The 22,799-nt window shown below is 40.8% G+C and overlaps 1 protein-coding gene across 1 annotated transcript in view; it reads right to left on the reverse strand.

The window, feature by feature from the left end:
- NOX3 (NADPH oxidase 3) overlaps positions 1-22,799 on the reverse strand; it is a 64,135-nt gene that overhangs the window by 6,081 nt on the left and 35,255 nt on the right. Inside the window, exons 9-12 of the mRNA XM_073337730.1 lie at positions 21,622-21,875; positions 18,675-18,837; positions 9,966-10,112; positions 4,656-4,780 (exon numbers count right to left, since the gene is read on the reverse strand). Coding sequence (XP_073193831.1) covers positions 4,656-4,780; positions 9,966-10,112; positions 18,675-18,837; positions 21,622-21,875 — 689 coding nt within the window. The remainder of the gene's footprint in view (positions 1-4,655; positions 4,781-9,965; positions 10,113-18,674; positions 18,838-21,621; positions 21,876-22,799) is intronic.

The raw sequence follows: 22,799 nt of genomic DNA on the forward strand, positions 1-22,799 counted from the left end.
TGGATACTCTCATAAAAAACCAACCTTCCACACAAACTTCCTTGTGGCTGGATTTTACTAAAACTAGACAAGCCATTTACAACGCACACTTTGCTTCTCTACAAAAGAAAAAGGACACTAAACTTTCTAAACTACTACATGCTACAAGGGGCCACAGCAATGGTTCCCTCAACCCACCTAGCAATATTGTTAACCTATCCAACTATACTCTCAGCCCAGCAGCTGCAGCTGTCCTATCTCGGGGTCTCTCCTTCTGCCCCTCCACCCCCACGAACATGATACAGTTCTGTGGTGACCTAGAATCCTATTTTCGACGTCTCCGACTCAAGGAATATTTCCAAAATACCTCTGAACAACATACTAATCCACAGAGGCCTCCCTACCAACACTACAAAAAGAAGGATTCTAGGTGGACTCCTCCTGAAGGTCAAAACAGCAGACTGGACTTCTACATAGAGTGCTTCCGCCGACGTGCACGGGCTGAAATTGTGGAAAAGCAGCATCACTTGCCCCATAACCTCAGCCATGCGGAACGCAATGCCATCCACAGCCTCAGAAACAACTCTGACATCATAATCAAAAAGGCTGACAAAGGAGGTGCTGTTGTCATCATGAATAGGTCAGAGTATAAACAAGAGGCTGCTCGGCAGCTCTCCAATACCACTTTCTACAAGCCATTACCCTATGATCCCAATGAGAGTTACCAAAAGCAACTGCAGCATTTGCTCAAGAAACTCCCTGAAAAAGCACAAGATCAAATCCGCACAGACACACCCCTGGAACCCCGACCTGGGATATTCTATCTATTACCCAAGATCCATAAACCTAGAAATCCTGGGTGCCCCATCATCTCAGGCATTGGCACCCTGACAGCAGGATTGTCTGGCTATGTAGACTCCCTCCTCAGGCCCTACGCTACCAGCACTCCCAGCTACCTTTGAGACACCACTGACTTCCTGAGGAACTTCAATCCATCGGTGATCTTCCTGATAACACCATCCTGGCCACTATGGATGTAGAAGCCCTCTACACCAACATTCCACACAAAGATGGACTACAAGCCGTCAAGAACACTATCCCCGATAATGTCACGGCTAACCTGGTGGCTGAACTTTGTGACTTTGTCCTTACCCATAACTATTTTACATTTGGGGACAATGTATACCTTCAGATCAGCGGCACTGCTATGGGTACCCGCATGGCCCCACAGTATGCCAACATTTTTATGGCTGATTTAGAACAACGCTTCCTCAGCTCTCGTCCCCTAAAGCCCCTACTCTACTTGCGCTATATTGATGACATCTTCATCATCTGGACCCATGGAAAAGAAGCCCTTGAGGAATTCCACCACGATTTCAACAACTTCCATCCCACCATCAACCTCAGCCTGGTCCAGTCCACACAAGAGATCCATTTCCTGGACACTACAGTGCTAATAAACAATGGTCACATAAACACCACCCTATACCGGAAACCTACTGACCGCTATTCCTACCTACATGCCTCCAGCTTTCACCCTGACCACACGATCCATCGTCTACAGCCAAGCTCTGCGATACAACCGCATTTGCTCCAACCCCTCAGACAGAGACAAACACCTACAAGATCTCTATCAAGCATTCTTACAACTACAATACCCACCTGCGGAAGTGAAGAAACAGATTGATAGAGCCAGAAGAGTTCCCAGAAGTTACCTACTACAGGCCTAACAAAGAAAATAACAGAACGCCACTAGCCGTCACCTTCAGCCCCCAACTAAAACCCCTCCAACGCATTATTAAGGATCTACAACCTATCCTGAAGGATGACCCAACACTCTCACAAATCTTGGGAGACAGGCCAGTCCTTGCCTACAGACAGCCCCCCAACCTGAAGCAAATACTCACCAACAACCACATACCACACAACAGAACCACTCACCCAGGAACTTATCCTTGCAACAAAGCCCGTTGCCAACTGTGCCCACATATCTATTCAGGGAACACCATCACAGGGCCTAATAACATCAGCCACACTATCAGAGGCTCGTTCACCTGCACATCCACCAATGTGATATATGCCATCATGTGCCAGCAATGCCCCTCTGCCATTTACATTGGTCAAACTGGACAGTCTCTACGTAAAAGAATAAATGGACACAAATCAGATGTCAAGAATTATAACATTCATAAACCAGTCGGAGAACACTTCAATCTCTCTGGTCACGCAATCACAGACATGAAGGTCGCTATCTTAAAACAAAAAAACTTCAAATCCAGACTCCAGCGAGAAACTGCTGAATTGGAATTCATTTGCAAATTGGACACTATTAATTTAGGCTTAAATAGAGACTGGTAGTGGCTAAGTCATTATGGAAGGTAGCCTATTTCCCCTTGTTTTTTCCTACCTCCCCCCAGACGTTCTGGTTAAACTTGGATTTAAACTTGGAGAGTGGTCAGTTTGGATGAGCTATTGCCAGCAGGAGAGTGAGTTTGTGTGTGTGTGTGTGTGTGTGTCCCGGGGGGGGGGAAGGGGGAGGGGTGAGAGAGCCTGGATTTGTGCTGGACATGGCCCACCTTGATTACCATGCACATTGTAGGGAGAGTGGTCACTTTGGATGAGCTATTACCAGCAGGAGAGTGAGTTTGTGTGTGTATGGGGGTGGGGGGGTGAGAAAACCTGGATTTGTGCTGGAAATGGCCCACCTTGATTATCATGCACATTGTAGGGAGAGTGGTCACTTTGGATGAGCTATTACCAGCAGGAGAGTGAGTTTGTGTGTGTGGTTTTTGGAGGGGGGTGAGGGGGTGAGAGAACCTGGATTTGTGCAGGAAATGGCCCCTCTTTATTATCATGCACATTGTGAAGAGAGTTGTCACTTTGGATGGGTTATTACCAGCAGGAGAGTGAGTTTGTGTGTAGGGGGGTGGAGGGTGAGAAAACCTGGATTTGTGCTGGAAATGGCCCAACTTGATGATCACTTTAGATAAGCTATTACCAGCAGGACAGTGGGGTGGGAGGAGGTATTGTTTCATGATCTCGGTGTGTATATAATATCTGCTGCAGTTTCCACGGTATGCATCCGATGAAGTGAGCTGTAGCTCACGAAAGCTCATGCTCAAATAAATTGGTTAGTCTCTAAGGTGCCACAAGTACTCCTTTTCTTTTTGCAAATACAGACTAACACGGCTGTTACTCTGAAACCTGTCACCTGAAGTGATCACTCTTGTTACAGTGTGTATGGTAACACCCATTGTTTCATGTTCTCTATGTATATAAATCTGCCCACTGTATTTTCCACTGAATGCATCTGATGAAGTGAGCTGTAGCTCACGAAAGCTTATGCTCAAATAAATTTGTTAGTCTCTAAGGTGCCACAAGTACTCCTTTTCTTTTTACTATTAACTTTGTCAACCAAACTTGCAATCTCATAAAAATATATATCAGGTTAGTTTGACCAAAAACCCATGTTTATTGGCATTAATTATATTACCCTCCTTTAATTCTTTATTAATTGTGTCCTGTATCAGCTACTTCATTATCTTGACTTGGATCAATGTCAGACTGACATACCTATTATGACCCAAATTCATGTTCCCAAAAGTTCAGTGCTGGATTCTTAAGGAAGCATCACAACATTCAGGACTTCTCACCATCACCTTCTACTCTGTGCATGAAAAGCAGCACAGAAAATGTCGTTCTTGAAGATTTTTCACTTCATAACTATATTTTGAAAATTGTCAAATAATAAAGCTTAGACTGCAAGTTGAATTTTACTGCAAGTCTAAATTTAAAAGATATGATTTTGTAGCAGCAATATTTCACAAATAATAAAAAGGAAAAATTATATTTTCAGCCCTTTGCCCATTTTTTAATCTTCCTTCTTATTTCCTGATTTGTATTCATTTTTACCTCTGTCAACTGGTTTCTCTATTACTGTTATTTTTTCAATTTTATGGTATTCTTGAAGCTTACTCTTTTCTCTCTTCCCCTTCCAGCATTTTAGTTTTTCATTTGTTAAAAAAATGTTTTTCCTTTTCCTTTCTCAACCCTTTCTCCTGAATGCAGGCCTTTAGCTTGCATTAACAGGTAAATATTTGGAAAGGGAAAAGAATCACAAAGATTCCTGAATTTTCTGGTGATGAGCACAAAAATATTTCAAATTCTTTCTTCAAAGGCTTCCAGGAACAAAGAAGCTTTTCTCAGACCACTAGCAAATCCACCAGGTTCAAATGAACTGTCTTTGCCAGCAGAGATGAACTAATGACAGAACAGAACAGTCTTACAACGGTAGCCAAATATGTTGAGAGAACAAACATATCCTTGACATCATAAGAAAAAAAATCACAATTTATCTCTTTAATAACCATCTTCAAGGGAAATTAATGTTACTTTGTCCTTTGTGCAGAACAGTAATTGGATTGTGTGTTTCAATTATATCTGGCAAAGGCCAGGGTATTGAAATACTTCTACATATTAGATTTTCTTATCCAAAAATTAGATTTTATTGGCATTCTACTTCTGAGATTTCTTCATTAAAAGCTTCATTAAACATAAATCTTCTTTCCACATAGCAAAAAGCTAAATTTTAAAAGGATCATTTTAAAAGATTTGCCCTCCCACTGTTTATGCTGAGAAAGAGTTACATAATAAGGCTAGAAGCTAACCTGTCTTACCTAGGATGATTTTCTGCTATTTGCCTGAACTCAGTGTCCCAGTTCGGCCTTCCATAGAAGGTCTTCTGTCTCAGACCAGTAATTACATCCATCTTTTCATCATCATGTAGAGCTATATGAGTAGCCTAAAGCAAAATTTACAGCAAGACAATAATTTTAGAATCGACAATGTATATGCTGAGTAAGAAGTAAAGTGATAATTCAGTCTCTGAATAAAAGGTGGAAATATACATTACTCAGGGGAAAAAAAACAACAAAACTTATAATCATCATCAGAGGCCAGCACTCTGGCCCCTAAAAAAAAAAAAGGTGGGCAGGGGAGGACAACATTTTCAAAAGTGCCTAAGTGGCTTAGAAGCCTAAATTCCATTTTCAAAAGTGACTTAGGTACATGGGCACCTAAGTCCTATTGACTTTCAATGAGACATGTTCCTAAGGCTCTGATTCTGAAAGGTATTTAGGTGCCTTTGAGGATCTGGGCCTAAGTCACTTTTGCAAACAGGACTTCGATTCCTAAGTTACTTAGCAGCTTTTGAACATTTCCCGGTAGTTAAGCAGGTGATAACCATTTTAATGTTGAAAAGAAATGATTTGGGAAAGGAAAAACATAAGTAGCCAAGTAATGGTGATTTTTAAATAAATAATAGAAATTATATGCAATATAGGAATTCTATGTGTATCCAGGATGTGTGTGCTTTGAATTTTCAGTTGATCACAGAGGAGCCGTCAAAGAGGGTATGCACAAGTGGTGCACAACATTCTACCACCACTTTCATTTTTGTATTTGCAGAGAAAAGAACCTGCTTAAAATATTCTGAAAAATATTCCACCTCACACTTTCATATGGCATATACATACCATCATTAGCGGTGGCCAATGCTTTACCAATAGCATACTTTATGATATCAGACAAGCAGCAATAACTTTCCTTTGTGAAGATGAAAAAGGAAATTTACTTGCAAGTAATTCTGCTTGCCATTTTCCATCCCCTTATTCCCCCAATATTCTCCTTTCAGAAAACATTATTGAATCACCTGTAAGCAAGGAGGCAAAGAACCAGAGTTGATATTGAGGATTATCCACACCCACTTTAACCTAAGTTGAGAAACTTCCAGAACAAAGGAAATAGACATATTTCTAAATTTGATATATAATAACTCATCTGTCCAATGCTCGGTGTACGCAGACTTAAGCTCCCCAAGGCAGGGACCATCTCTTCTTGTATGCTTGGAAAGTACTTAGCACATTGTAGGCACTATAGCAAACCAGTACATAAATACAAATAAATAATAAATCAATTAACAGGACCATGTTAATTGATATTGCCATACCAGCAGAAGAAACAAAAAAGAAACGAGAAGAGAAATGGAAAAGTATGAAGAACTCTGCCACGAAGTGGATTGATGATGGAAAACAGAACAAAGACGATTACAAGAGCACTTGGAGCAATCCCTCAGGGTATGAATGAGCAGCTCAGGAATATGGTAGATGTGCAAAACATCACGATTAATGATCTCCAGAAGCCAGTGCTCTTAGGCTTTGTGAGGCTATTAAGGAAAGTCAAAAGAGAACCAGTACATTTGAGCACCGAAAATGCAGAAGTTGTGTGGACAGTTTAACAAAACTTTTGACTACCCAAACCTACAGAGTCAGTTTGTGGTCAGGATTTATTGGTGACTCATGGGAATACATTTTTGATGGTAGCTTTCCCCTCTTTATGCTTAAAGATCTTGAATCTTGAAGGCTATATGGTAAAAAAAAAAATCCCTGTAATGTCATACTGAGGGATAATAATAATTATACTGTAATATAATTAATACTATTATAATTAATACATATTATTTGATCCAACATAGCAATGCGTATGTTCCTTTTTCTCCTAAATAATATACATGATTCCTATATGTAGACAGAAATAAGGCCTTGGGTTTTTTTTTCAAGTTACATGCACAGAAATACAGTTATGTGTATAATTTGCATGAAGATTTACTCTCTCTATAGGTTCTTATATAGCACCCATTACTGCATAGGTATTTAAAAATCAAACATACAATCTCTCTCCATTTTCCTCCCTCTGTAGGTAGGAGTAACATGTTTGTTTGTATTATAGGCTATCATTATTATCCTTGTCCAGAATTATTGAAGAAAAGCTAAGTCAAGAAATTTGTTTGGAATTTAGTTCCGAATGTGGTGTAATCTGAGGTCATTATCTTTTGCAGGAGTGGATTCCATAGTCTGGATCCATCCCTTATGAAAGTTCCCTCTCTTGTGCTCATGAGTGTCCCCTATTGCTTGACAGCTTCAGTCTTCGGGTGAGGCATAGCAGTCACAGGAGGTCATGGTGGCAAAGGGAGATGTGGTCTTCCTGCTAGCTTGGGCCAATCTCATGGAGGGCTTTGAATATCATGGCAAAGGACTTGAACTGGAGTCTGTTCAGTGGAGAGACAATGCAGGGACTGGATGATTTGCTCATGGCCAGCTGTGCTGCTCAGCAGATGGTGGCTGCATTCTGTACCAAGTGGACCTTTTTCAATATTTGTGAATTCAGTCCCAAGTATAATGAATTACAGTAATGAAGCCTAGATGTCTCAAATGCATTGCCAGAACTGGTTTTAATATCTTGAGACACAGTTTGCTGATCAGCCACAGATGGAAGAGGGCTTGTTTGCCACCATATCTCTATTTGGCCATCTGGTGGCAGTGAAGAATCTATAAGGACATCAAGACTGAACAAATTTAACAATCTGAAGCCATATGCCCTCAGAGGGGGAAGAAGTAAATTCTCCAAAGGGATTCTTGCTTTCTAATAACAGCACCTTCATTTTGCCTGGGTTTAGCTTCCGTCAACTGCTCTTCATCCAAATGTTGTTCTCGGCCAACTGCTGGGGGATAGCCTGGAGAGAATGCTGGTTTTGTTCTGTGTAAAGGAAATCTAAAGCTTGGTGTCATCTGAGTATTGCTGGTATTTAGGCTAAAGTTGTCACACAGTCTCCACTAGTGGTTTCCCAAAGATATCAAGTAAGATAGGGGAGAGGCTTAAGGCCTGTGGGATTCCACATGTGAGAGCTCTGGAGGTCGAGGAACTGTTACCAACTACAACCCTCTGTGTTTGGTCCGAGAAGAAGAAAGCCATTTCGCTGTACTTCTTTTCACCCCTGCAACCTTTTGGAGGTGGGATAACAGTATCACTGCTCAGTGGTGCTCAGTTGTATCACATGCCACAGAAAGGTCCAACATGAGGAGTACAGATATCCACCTCTGTCTATGAGCTGGAGGTCACTCACGAGAGCAAAAATTGTTTGTTTCTGTACCATGTTCTGGCATGAAGATTCAGGGTACTGGCAGCTTGCAGGTGATGGTGACCATGTGTTTTGTTAGCTTCTTGATTAGCTTGTTAGAAAATAGATGGTAGATAATAGATAGTCTGTGAGTTTGCTAACATTGAGGAATGGCTTGTTTAATATTGGTCAGACTGTTGCATGCTTCAGCATGGGTAGTAGATTTTTCTCTCCAAAAGAAGTTTTCACAGTCTTTGTTAGATAAATGGTATAAGAGCTTATCAATCTTTTGGGGCTCATGACCCATTTTTAAATGTTTGTGGCCTGTTGCAACGCAGTAAATAGTCTGGGGATAGAGGCCCTGGGATGGTTTCGGTCAGGTCCTGTCCTCTGGGGGAGTTTCAGGGTTCCCAGATTTCTACTGCATTATTGGCCCAAAGTGACTTAAAAACTAGCTCCAAAGTAGCCCAATCTGTTGTTTGAAACATTGTTTCAAACAAAGTAGGAGGGTGTAATTTGGGGGGGGGGGTGTTTGCTGGAGGGAGTACCTGTGGCCTCACACTCAAGGTTCGGGGGGGAAGTGTCACTCTCTCTGGCTCCCTGTCATGCTGGTAGCGTGGCTGGCGCAGGCCTGGGACTCAGCGCCAGCCCGTCAGTCAATGCCTCCCTGCAGGCCTTTCCCCCTCCCCAGGGTGGGGAGCTGGAGCCTGGTCCTGTCACTCTCCTGTCCAGGCTCCGAGGCCCTGAGGTGAGGAGGTAGCCCAGTTGAGAAGTACTTGCTGGCTCCGCTTACCTGGTAGGCTGGCCAGTTACCACAGAGTGGTGGCTCCTGCAGCTCCTGTGCTGTGGGGCTGGCTGGACTTGACTCTCAGCTCTGGGCACTGCAACCTGTGGGGTTGCAGCGCTGCCCAGGTTTGGCCCTGCCCTGCTGACTGGACCACATGACCCTTTGAAACATTCTAGCAACCCAGTTTTGGGTCCTGACCCACGGGTTGAGAAACTAATAAAAGAGTCTGTTTGGACTTTGTGTGTGTGAACAACTGTACACATACATTTTGAAAATCAATCCCAGAATGTTGAAAGCATCTCAAGTCATTACCTTTTTAAACAATCCCTGAGGGAAAGTGGAAAGGAACTAAGATGCGAGAAGATCAAGGCTACAAGACCAAGAATGATTTGTGGTATATTTTCTCTTTTTTAATTCTATACGAGTCCTTTTATTACATGGAAAAAAAATAAAAAACAGGAGGAGAGATTTTCCTTTCCTGCATCTAATGTGACTTGACTGACCAATTAATAAAGCAGAGAGAAAGGAAAGACCTGTTTGGGGCCAAATAAAAAGGGAAGAAGCTGAATGAGCCTCCTTACTCTAAGTGGTATGCAGATCTCAAAGTGGGATCTATCAATGAAATTTAAAGTTGGCAAATTTAAAACTGGAAGGCTGGGAAGGCTGGGAATCACCTGGGCTCAGAGCTGCTCCTTAACCCCTTCAGTTCCAGTATGGGGTTTATACAGCCCATCACAATGGATAACAAAAATATATTTTTTACATACAATAGTAAGGATTTAAACGCAACCAATAACCATGGAAGGCATTCCACAAACCATCATGCCAACATCTAACTTAGGGTTCAGAAGAAATTTTCCATGCTGGCAAGTTTTCTTCCACCTTACTCTACAGCAGATGGTACTCACGACCTCCAGAGATAGGATATTTGACTAGATGGACCACGGGTTTGATCCAATAAAGCAATTCCCAAGTTCCTATTTTCCTAAAGCTAAATTGGAAGTGGGATCTCTATTTACAGTTCTTTGTCTCCTTGCTTCCTGTTAATGGATTTAAAATGGTGTGGGTGTGGAAAAATATCACAAAAGATTTAAAAATGAAATTTTAGGAGAAAAGAAACCTGTTTATCAAATACTTCAAAAATTTATAATAATTACATTAATTCATCCATTTCCTTGTTCCTGTTTCATATGCTGCTATACTGGAAAAGTAAAGTACATTAACTCAAACCCATTTCATTAATACCTGACTTTCATCCCAGCCAGTAAGAAATATATGGTAACTTAGAAAATGGGTTTTCCCTTTCTCAGCCATTTGTGTTTCCAGCAAGAACAGGAGATCAGCAAACCACTCAAAGGCAGATGCATCTCGGCAAGTCCAATAGAAATAAACCTGTCAGGTAAAAGTAACAAGATTCAACAAGCCACAAGCTTTCAACAAGCTTTCTATAAAGCTCTTAAATTATTTATGTTGAGATAAGTGGTTAATCTTATAGCATGCTACTGTACTCCAGTGGAAATTTAAACACAATCCCATCTACATTTGACATTGTGTTTCTTTGTATGGTTTTAAACACCTTTTTCTTCTTAAAAAATGTGAGTGAATGTTAGTGAATTAAAATATTAATGCAGACAGGCAACATGCAAGACATCTAACTCTGTCAATGCATCTCAACACTGGCTTACAAAACCTAACTCTGCATTTTTCTTGAATAGAGACTGAAAAGCCTATGAAATTCTGCAGTGATTTCAAGATGTGATCAAACAGGGATTAAGATGAGACCACCACACTCAATTTCATTCATCCACTAAGAAAGGTATTCTATTTTGTTGAGATTTATACTATGCCCATCACTGTGGTATTGAACTCTGGTTCCAAAGATGAAAAACCTGTGAACTAGCCCACTCTGTCCTTTTAGTCTTAAGGTTGCCGATGCTGTGTTGAGTGCAGCATTAAACATCTATGCTCCTAAACAAAACTCTTAATTAAATTAATTATGGTTCTCCATTTATTATAGGTGGGGCTGGTAATGCCACCTACTATTAAGGTTGCCAGACATTCCAATTATAAGATTTTGTTTTCAGTTGCTTAGAACATTGCCAAACTTTAACCATTTGGGCTGAAATTTTCTTTGCTGTGTGTCTGCCCCAGGATGATTTTGGCGGGGGGCAAATTTCACCCAAAGCGATACAACTGTTTCCAAAACTGAGGCTAAGAGGAAAATATGTTGTTTTGCCCATGTTAAAAAAATTCTTGAGACCTATTCTTTGCAATGCTCTAGTGCCCTCAAGTTATAGAGAAGAGAATTGGAATTTGGTAAGGGGCGGGGGGAGGCTTTGTGTCAGGGAGGTGCCTTTTGTCGTCCTGTGACAATCCACTTAAATTTGTCCAAGTTATAAGCCTTTGAAAAAAAATCACAGTTTACAAATGTTCAATAGAACATTACTATAGCTTAACAGCTAAAAACCCTAAAGATTCCTTCCGCACGTGCATGCTCAAGTCTCTGACCTCTCCTACTGCTGAATGGACTGCGCATGCCCCATCCCTACAGAGTGACTGTGCATGTTCTAGCCCCTTACAGCAGCTACACATGACCAGGCTATGCATAGGCCACCCCCACAAGGCAACTGAGCATGCTCCAGACTCTGGAGCAATGATGGGCAACCTGTGACACCTCAGGCCGCACACAGCCCGTCAGGGTAATCCGCTGGTGGGCTGTGAGACAGTTTGTTTACATTGATCATCCGCAGGCACGGCCGCCCTCAGCTCCCATTGGCCAGGAATGGCAGACTGTGGCCACCGGGAGCTGCGAGCAGCCATGTCGGTGGATGGGCAATTTAAACAAACTGTCTCGCAGCCCACCAGCGAATTATCCTTATGGGCCACAGGTTGCCCACCACTGCTCCAGACCCTCACAGCTCTTCTGCGTGACAGGACTACACATGCGCTATTCTCACATATTCCATCCCCTCACAGTTTCTACATGTGAGTGGACTTTGCATGCACCATTCCCACAGAGCAACTGAGCATGTACCAGCCAAGGGCTACAGGGTTGAATCTGGAATTTCCCGGTAATTCCTGGAAGAATCCAATGCACCGCTACAGACTAGGGACCGAATGGCTAGGCAGCAGTTCTGCGGAAAAGGACCTAGGGGTGACAGTGGATGAGAAGCTGGATATGAGTCAGCGGTGTGCCCTTGTTGCCAAGAAGGCCAATGGCATTTTGGGATGTATAAGTAGGGGCATAGCGAGCAGATCGAGGGACGTGATCGTTCCCCTCTATTCGACATTGGTGAGGCCTCATCTGGAGTACTGTGTCCAGTTTTGGGCCCCACACTACAAGAAGGATGTGGATAAATTGGAGAGAGTCCAGTGAAGGGCAACAAAAATGATTAGGGGTCTGGAACACATGACTTATGAGGAGAGGCTGAGGGAGCTGGGATTGTTTAGTCTGCAGAAGAGAAGAATGAGGGGGGATTTGATAGCTGCTTTCAACTACCTGAAAGGGGGTTCCAAAGAGGATGGCTCTAGACTGTTCTCAATGGTAGCAGATGACAGAACGAGGAGTAATGGTCTCAAGTTGCAGTGGGGGAGGTTTAGATTGGATATTAGGAAAAACTTTTTCACTATGAGGGTGGTGAAACACGGGAATGTGTTACCTAGGGAGGTGGTAGAATCTCCTTCCTTAGAGGTTTTTAAGGTCAGGCTTGACAAAGCCCTGGCTGGGATGATTTAACTGGGAATTGGTCCTGCTTCGAGCAGGGGGTTGGACTAGATGACCTTCTGGGGTCCCTTCCAACCCTGATATTCTATGATTCTATGATTCTATGAATTGCTGCTCCAGGTTGGGCTAAGGCCAGGCACTAGAGCTGAGTGCTCTCACTTACCCTCTTGATAGCACCCAGGCAGCATGGAAGAGGAAGCTGTCTGATTCAAATGCAGAAGAAACAAAAGCCAGACCAGTAGGAGGGGAAATAGTTGATTGGGACACAAAGTGTGGTGAGACGAGAACTAGCTGGGCAAAGAGAGTGAGACTGGGCAGCAGGGAAGGGGAGACTGGGCCTGGGAGCTGGAGGGGAAGATGGGGTTGTCTGGGGAAGGAGACTGGGATTGGGAGCAAGTGAGGGAAATGTATGGGGCGGGGGGAACAGGTTGCAAACCAGCTGACTGGGGGGAGAATAGGGAAAATTGGATGAGGAGCTAAGAGGAAGTGGGATTCAGAGCCAGTGAGGGTGGGGGAACCGGAGATTGGCTGCCTTGCAACCTTAATATTTTTTTAATGTATTATTTGTATAATCCCCCAAAGTGTACTGGACAATTTACTAACCCATAAGAAGCCAGTTCCCTCTCTCTCAAAGAGTATACAATCTAAGAAGAAAAGAATGGGACAAGGGATGTTAGAAGGGATACAAAGCTATAAACAAAGTCAGAAAAGTGATCTTTGGCTCTTGTTTTGTTGTGTCCATGATTTTTATACTGTTTTGGTCTTTTTAAAAATCCTCTCTCTCCTTCTCCTCACCATGCCCCAGTGCCTTGACCTTTAAATATCAAAAGGAAGTCTGACAGGTCTGCCTAATGTGTTTTTGTCTCAAACACAGCACATTTTGAAAACATGTTAATTCCACCTTCAAATTCAGCAAAACAAACTCTTAATTCTAGTCTTGTAGCCCCACAGTTTGTCCACTTAACTGGGCTACTTCTTAAGTATTACTACTAACTAAGCTTTTCATATCCTTGAATAAATCACATTCTATATGTAATAAATTTGTGCTTTGGTGATTGCGATAATTTGGCATTTACAGCCCATGTGTGTAGAATGAATAGGGGTAAAGTTTTGTTTGAGACATGCTTATGGACGGTGAGGTTTTGAAGCTTTGTGTAGAGGACAAATGAGATAGACACAGTGGTCTTTTTAGTACATATATATGCAAGGTAGATGAAATAGACTGAGCTGTGTAGATTCTAGTGAAATGGTAGATGGTGGAAAGGGAATATGTTGTTTTGTATTATAAGGGATTACAACACAAGATATTGGTGTGTTTCACTCTGAAGTGTTGGGTGAATTAGAGGAGGGTCTACGGTTAATGTGAGGGGTTTCTTAGATCTGTACTGTAGGTGAGTGCTCAGGGTCTCTGTCTGAAATGCAGACAAGTTCTGGTGGTGGGAAATAGTGAGCTTTCTGGTGAATAAGTAAAGGATTAGTGTTTATATAGGGTCTGGATTAGGGTTGTTTGCAGAACCTTAACTCTAAATATCTGAGGCCTGGTTTTTTTATTATTACACTGTTTTTACATGAAAATAATCCCATTGCTTTCCATGGAGTTGCTATTGACTTACTGTCATAAATATAAAGGGAAGGGCAAACCCCTTTAAAATCCCTCCTGGCCAGAGGAAAAATCCTCTCACATGTAAAGGGTTAAGAAGCTAGGATAACCTTGCTGGCACCTGACCAAAATGACCAATGAGGAGACAAGATACTTTCAAAAGCTGGGGGGAGGGAAAAACAAAGAGTCTGTCTGTGTGATGCTTTTGCTGGGGACAGAACAGGAATGGAGTCTTAGAATTTAGTAAGTAATCTAGCTAGATATGCGTTAGATTATGATTTCTTTAAATGGCTGAGAAATTAAGCTGTGCTGAATAGAATGGATATTCCTGTCTGTGTGTCTTTTTGTAACTTAAGGTTTTGCCTAGAGGGATTCTCTATGTTTTGAATCTAATTACCCTGTAAGGTATTTACCATCCTGATTTTACAGGGGGGATTCTTTTTTACTTTTTTACTTCTATTAAAATCCTTCTTTTCAGAAACTGAATGCTTTTTCATTGTTCTTAAGATCCAAGGGTTTGGATCTGTCATCACCTATGCAAATTGGTGAGGATTTTTACCAAATCTTCCCCAGGAAGTGGGGTGCAAGGGTTGGGAGGATTTTGGGGGGAAAGACGTTTCCAGACAATGCTTTCCTAATAATAAATAAACCCAGATAAACGTTTGGTGGTGGCATTGGAAGTCCAAGGGCAAAGGGTAAAATAGTTTGTACTTTGGGGAAGTACTTACTGGTAAAAGTAAGCTTAGGAGGTTTTCATGCAGGTCCCCACATCTGTACCCTAGAGTTCAGAGTGGGGAAGGAACCTTGACACTTACATTGGTGTAAATATGAGGAAAATCAGGCCCATAGGCAGTAAAATGTTTCCTTTTGGTAACTAACAACAGTGTTGTTGTAAGTTAACTGCCACGTACAATATTTACAGGCTCATACCTCCCTTGACAAAGGTTTTGTCTGGGAATTTTGAAGTCAGCAGTTGCTACAAGCAGCTGGTACCTCTGAAAATCAGGCCACTGAAAAACATCACTATGTATTTTATCATGGCTATTGGTGACTTTCTCTGAGGAACTGTCCCCACAACCTCTATTTTACCAGCTAATTACTCACACCTTTTCAACAATTCATCTTACAATGTACGACTAGTGCAAATGGGTGGGGAAAGGAGGGGAGGGGACAATTTTCCAAACCCAGTATACTAAGCCAAATTCATCCCCACTAAAGCTGTGCCCATTGCATTTCTTAAAATTGTCATTTGTTATAAATGAGAAATATTTGTAATTAATTAACAGAATTTTTCCTCACAAAGAACATTTTTGCCACAAATAGAGTCCTGAAAAGGAAGGAGAGAGAAGCTGGTGAGGAAAGTTGGCTTATGGAAAAATGAAACTATGAAACACACAGACTCCTAGAAAAATAAAGGTAATAATGGTAAATATTATTTATAAAGAGCCTCCCTTTCTTTCCATCGAGATGCTCTGGGCACTCCACAGCATATTACAAATATGATTAAAATACAATAAAAACACAATAAAATTCACCTCATTAACACTGTAGAATAAAACCGTCCAGGAATGGTGTATTTCTATAAGTAAGCAAATATTCTGAATTTTGTATTTTATTGTAGGGCTCACAGTATTAACTGTCTGTGCTGTTATTTAGGCTCCTCAAACAAACAACAACCCTCATTAGATTTATGTTTCACTAATCCCCACCCACCCCACCTATTATATTCATCATCTTGATGGCTTGCACAAGTAAACTGCCTTAAATTTTCCAAGTGCTCTTTCTGCAAATTGAGTTAGATTCAGTATGACTATTAATCAGATCTGTAAGGCAGGATTTTGAGTAGTCTCTTATTTCAATAATGCACTTATACTCCATGCCCTCTTCATCCTCACATATTTATCATTCGTTTTCCTCCACCCTACACTTGGTATAGTAAGCAAGAGCAGAGAGTTCTGCTCTTTCACATAAGGTGCATGCATATACTTCATAAAGCTGCTTTCAGCACAGTGCAGATCATTAATAACTACTCCTTGATGAACATTCACTCCCCCTCCTCGCATCTGAGAGCACCGGGGAAGGGAATGGAGCAACAGATTCAGCTTGAACTCAGAAGACATAGCAAGAATGACTCAGGGGGAACAAGGGAAAAATATTCATCATCTGCTCTTACTGCTGCTCTTAAATGTGTAGTGTGTGGGCTACTCCACAGCTGCTTCTGGGTGGCTGTGGAGGTCCCACAACCTGAGTAACCACACCCCCTTTGGGGTACAGGGCATAGTCCAGCACACTGAAGTTATCTCTAGCCTCCTCCCTCAAAGGTGAGGGTCCTGCATGGGTGCACTAACAAGACTATCAAGAATTTAGCACTCAGCTTTATAGGCATAAAGGCTGTTTTCCAAAAGCAGCTTTAAACACAAAGTTACATTTGACAACATGAACTCTGCAGCCTTTTAGTATTTCCAAATTACTGTATTTTGCTGGAAAGTTTGTGGGATGGGGTGAATCTTAAAAAGAGAACAAGAGGATACAGCTGTTTGCCAGTGTTAGAATCTGAGTTAACCAGTACAGTTTCATAAATTCCAACTGCAAAATTTCAAAACTGAGGCTAGCTGGTGTGAGGAAGAAACCAGCCTGTGCATAACTAAACTGAGTGATAACACTCCAGTCAGGAGTACTGGAATGTCCATCCTAACCATCAAAAAAGCAATATGAAAACTACACTCTAAGGCTATTTAATTGTGAAAAATGAATTAGATAAATGTGTACTGCTTCTGATTTGCTGTGTTTTTTTAAATTATACAGCTGCTGACATTATGCAAGCTATGAGTATTTATATCTCAACTATATGTGGGCAACACTAGGAAATATTAATTTAATAACTGTAATGACAACTGTACTCCAATCAAAATGAAATTGTTTTTTAAAAAAGAAAATCCGCTTATTTATTTCCTTAATCAACATTTCTATGGTACTCATCACTATAGAAGGTGAGCACCACATACTTGGAAACAGATTAAATTATGTGTAATTATATCACAAGTGGAAGCTTTTAGACAATGGAAAAAAAACCAATTACTCTGAGATTAAGTCAATCTCACTTAAATGACTGATAAAAAAATTCTAATACTACTTTGGACTTCCATAGCACCTTCCATCGAGATCTCAAGATATCTTTCCAAAATTAATGATTTTAGCCTCACAACACCTATGAGAAATAAGTATCATTATTCCTATTACACTAATGAAGAAACTGTGAAACAGAAAAGTTACATGTAAAGTAGAAATAATAGTATTCCTGTTTCTCACAGAGGTCCTGTGGGACTTAATGCATTATAGCAAAAAGGCATGGCAAGGTGTAAAATAGCGGGTCACTGGGGCACACCTTAAGTACATTCAGCCTTGTGCCTTTATCCATCCCAGAAGGCAACCAATTCTTCTAGTGCATGCTCTGAAAAGTGACTTACTGCTATTAAAGTATGGGGTATTGTTAATTCATTTTCTCTCTCTCTCTCTCTCTCTCTCTCTCTCACTCACACACACACACACACACACACACTTACTTTCCCTAGTCTATTTGGACCCCTTCTCGCCTCCTGCATTCCCAGAAACCAAGCTGCTCTTTCAGCAGCAATGTGTCATCAAACCACCAGTTTTAACTCACTTTATTTTATAAAGATCAAGGCCTAGGACCTGCATTCAGGTCCCTGTGAGTGGACCCTTACACTGGTCTGCCCACAGACACAGTTGCAGGCTCTGGCCCTAAATCTGAAACCCTGAACAGCTCCCAGTTGAGTTTTTACATTAGAAAGTGAGTCAAAATGTCTGGAAGGGCCACAAGCTTGCCATTGTGGATGGGGAAGGGACAGTTTATACCTGCCACTTTCTTCTTAGTTTTCAGAGTAGCAGCCGTGTTAGTTTTTATTCGCAAAAAGAAAAGGAGTACTTGTGGCACCTTAGAGACTAACCAGTTTATTTGTTAGTGTTTCACTCTCTCGCTCTCTCCATTTCTGCCCCAGCTGTCTCTTCTTCACCCTATCCTCACAAGGCACTGCCATATTATTAAATATTATTATTACAAATGATAGTTCGGAGAATTAAGAATATGTTAACTTCAGTGATGCTGTCCAGGACCTGCAGCCTCAGGCACACTTTTATCAATTACATTATTAGAAATAATTCATGTTCGGAACCAGTGTATCTACTGGAGAGTTTAAAGAGCAGGGGTCGAGTACGCCCTGGGAGCTGAGTAAGTCAGCGCCTAAGCTTCTCCCTCACTTCTTTTTTTGTTATAGGTTACCTGGGTATCAAGGTGAATTGTAAGGAGATGCCACTGCACTAGTGGTTGAGGGCAGAAGTAACAAAAATGTTCAGTTAGGTCTTTAATATAGAGTGGGCTAGCAGCTAAAAAATACTTTATCTCAGAAAAGTTCTGAAAACTCATTGGGTCCACTGGATAACAGACAAATGAGAGAGTTCCTCCATCTCAACAGAAACTAAAGCAATTTCTACCCTCAACTTGAAGGAGCTGGTTATCTAACCTTGACAAGTATTAGTTTATTAAAATAATCCCAGAGGATGTGAGGGCAGTGTACTTTTTAAAGGAATTATAAACAAATTTCCACCCTACCTTCTCCAACGTCAGTTCTGTATTAGGATTACAGCACTTAAACCATATGGATTTTAGAATCGAAGCGAACGGAGTGACTCCTATTCCTGCTGCAATGCATACACTGACTCGATAGTGAAAAACATCTGTAGTTGCAGCTCCAAATGGTCCATCCACAGCCAGTCTGGAGTAACAAAGTATCATTTGTTAAAAGTCAGCAACATATCAATGGGACTTAAAATCCGAGAGATACTGGGCTACATTTTCAAAAATAGTGCTTCTGTTGCATATATTCAAAAATCACGTCTAAACTCTCACACAAATTGCCATCACACAAGGATTTAATTTTCAGTGGGTGGCATTTCATAGCAAAGCAACTATTTTGTGTGAAATGAGGGCACAAGAGCATCCATGTGAGTTAGGGGCCTGGCTATCTATTTAAGCATGCAGTTACAATTTTCAGGGTTTCAGAAATGCGAGCATCCTGTTTTCAGAGCTTTATTTTCCATATTGTACAAATCAAAGGACAGAGGAGCAGATTTATTAATCTTTTTGAAAAGTTTTCAGGATGTAGTCATATAATGAAAGAGAGAGAAAGATCATATGTAAGCAAAGAATTAGTTTCTGAAATCTTTCAGAGGAACAAGTATTTCAGAAATAAAATATACTTAATAAAACTATAAACTATACTTAGAATCAGAATTAAGAGAAATTTGTTCAGGTCTGAATTCTTCTATAATCAACAGTTCTCAATCAGCATCAGTCAATTTGGATAGGAATGATATAAATTAATTAGAGCTGAAAAAGAACTATTAAATCATCTAATCCATTCTTCTCGCAGCATGGGATGTAACCCTACAGTATATTTTTGACTGCTTTGTCCAGCCTAGTTTTAAATTACCCAAGTGATGGTGCTTCCATCACTTCCTCTGGAAGATTGTTTCACAATCTAACATCTTACTTTCAGGAAACGTAGGTTTCCCTTGTTCCTGATTTTCTGTTTACTTGCAGATGTCATTGTGTGACTCACAGTAAAATGAAGTTTAAATAGTATAAATGCACATGCAGATGTTGTAGGAAGAGTTAAGTACACTACTAAGAAAGGAAGACGTAATCATTGTGCAACAGTCCACAAAACACACTTACATTAATTATTTGAAAATCTATTATTTTGAATGTTGTGTTGCTGGCTTGTTTAAGGGTGTTGCCGCAACATGTCCCATTTTCAATTACTCTATTTCCCATTTTCAAGTTATTTGGTTTGCTTTTATTCAAGTATTTCCAATTGTTTGCGTGTGTAATTGCATGTGAAATAGCAACTAAACACATACTAAAAGATAATCTTTGACAATTTAGCCACAAACCTAAATATGTGGTTATATAACAGCTATTTTTCTCTCTACATCGGTCTTGATTTGTGCATGTTGTGCCCGATCCTGCATTTCTTGAGCACTCAAAACTCCCACTGAAGTCAGTGGGAATTTAGGGCATAAAAACATACATGATGAGGTTTGTCATCAGGTGTCTAGATAGCATGTGGTGGGTACACTACAATTATATAAGATGTATCATTCTCTGCATAAAGCATTTATGGAATATTTAGAAGTAATTTTCCGTATAGTGCAGTAATGATTTAGCAGCATGATTTCATTAATATCAGTAGATGTTGATGGCTAAATCCCTGTGCACTGTTTGAAAATTCATCCTTTACTATTAATATTTGAAACAGGCGATTTTTGTTTTGAAAATGAAGTTAAACAAAGGTTACTTACAAAGAACACGAAGTCTCTGAACATATTACTTTCTGCAGATCCTGTAGGAGTTGCATACCATGCCTAACAAGCCACAGAACCTTTTATAATAGTAAATGATTAGGGGACATACAAGCAGCTGCCATGAACCTAAACATTCAGCACCATACTTATAAGTCTCACTCACTTCTAAGAATCCTCAGTACCTCTTTGCCTTACTTAACTCTATACAAAGATACATTTGGGAATGGTTGGGAATGTTGGAGGAAGAAGCATGTTGGTTGCGACATTGGTTGGGAATGTTGGAGGAAGAAGCATGTAGGTGTTCACAGATCAGTAGAGGGAAGAAGCTGCAGGCAACAGATAGTTCCTTAGATCCAATGAAAGTGGGATCAGGACAGCTGGGAGAAGTAGGAATCTTTTGGAGGTAAGGAATGGAGGTAGAAAGAGGGATCCAGGTTGTGGAAGAGAGTTGTAGGACAGTGGTTCTCAACCTTTCCAGATGACTGTACCCCTTTCAGGACTCTGATTTGTCTTGTGTACCCCAAGTTTCACCTCACCTAAAAACTACTAGCTTACAAAATCAGACATAAAAATACAAAAAAGTGTCACAACATACTATAACTGAAAAGATTGCTTACATTCTCATTTTTACCATATAATTATAAAATAAATCAATTGGACTATAAATATTGTAGTTACATTTCAGCATATGGTATATAAAGCAGAATACACAAGTCATTGTCTGTATGAAATTTTAGTTTGTTCTGACGTCACTAGTGCTTTTTATGTAGCCTGTTGTAAAACTAGGCAAATATCTATGAGTTGATGTACCCCCTGGAAGATTTCTGTGTACCCCGGGTTGAGAACCACAGTTGTAGGGGAGCGCAACACAGGGATAGGGAGCAAGATACTATGATGATAGGTGCCATTATAAGAACCTAAATACATAACTTAATAGATAGGAAGCTAGCATATATAAATGGCTACTGTCATTTTAATCTGATTCATAAATATACAGGTACAGCTAAATGGCCATATTTATGTATAAGCTGATTCTGAATCAGGGATTTGTGACAGACCTTCTTGATAACTAAGAGCTCTATGTTCATTTTTCATATTCATTGTTCTTTAGCATAATGACATACTGAGATGATTCCAAGTTTATCATCTAGTACTGTACAAAAGGCAACACACACAAAAGTTAGTATTTAAACCTTGGTAGCGTCCAGGGCTCCTTAAAGACTTTTTCCTCTGCTCCATATGCCTTGAACAGGGCTCGTGTCCAATCCCCAACTACCCTTATGTGCACACTGAAGAATTCCTCCTCGGGAGCCGAGGTAAGCGTGAAAGGATGCCACTCCAGTTGTGATACAGAAGGGCACTGTAGAAATATATACTGGCCAGGCTCCATTTTAAAGCCACATTTCTTCATATGGAGCTCAAGGACTCCAGAGGAATGAGTCACCACCTAAACCAAAGTAAACCACAATAAAAGATCGATTTGTCCTGTTCTGCTGTGTTAATTTTGAATACATGTTCATTTATAGTAAGTTACAGAGCTTCCTCTAGTTCACTTCTACTTGCCTTCAATTAAAAGGAATTAGAAAGTGGGATACACATTAGTTTTTAAGTTGGCAGTGGACAATGTACTATACAGTATATCATAGTGCTACTGTTACTCAACATCAAATTAAGAATTTCCATTGCATTTATTATATGGTATTTTGCATTATGGGTTTGAGAAGTCAAGTGAAGCCTGTGTAAGAAACCATATTTTAGGCAACCTTTAGCTTGAGAGTCAGAGAGAACACAGAACCGTATCCCCAGACATATTGGGCCCAATGTTCCTTTCACAGCAATTTGACTCCAGTGTAACTCAGTTGACATGTATGATGTTATTCCTGATTTACACCAAGGTAAGTAAGAAGAACCAAGCCCATTGGCCTTTTCTACACTACGGGGTTAGGTCAAAGTTAGCCGCGTTAGGTCGATTTTAAAATGAATGCGTCCACACAACCAACCCTGTTCCGTCGACTTAAAGGGCTCTTAAAATTGACTTCTGTACTCCTCCCTGATGAGGGCAGTAGTGCCAAAATTGACCTTGCTGAGTTGAATTTGGGGTAGTGCGGACAGAAATCAACGGTATTGGCCCCCGGGAGCTATCGCAGAGTGCTCCAGTGTGTCTGCTCTGGACAGCACTTTGAACTCCGATGCACTAGCCAGGTACACAGAAAAAGCCCCGGGAACTTTTGAATTTCATTTCCTGTTTGGTCAGCCTGGCGAACTCAGCAGCACATGTGACCATGCGATCCCCCCAGAATCGCAAACGAGCTCCAGCATCGACTGAAAGGGAGACACTGGATCTGATTGCTGTATGGGGAGAAGCATCTGT

This window comes from Lepidochelys kempii, chromosome 3 (assembly GCF_965140285.1).
Source record: "Lepidochelys kempii isolate rLepKem1 chromosome 3, rLepKem1.hap1, whole genome shotgun sequence".
NCBI lineage: Eukaryota > Metazoa > Chordata > Testudines > Cheloniidae > Lepidochelys > Lepidochelys kempii.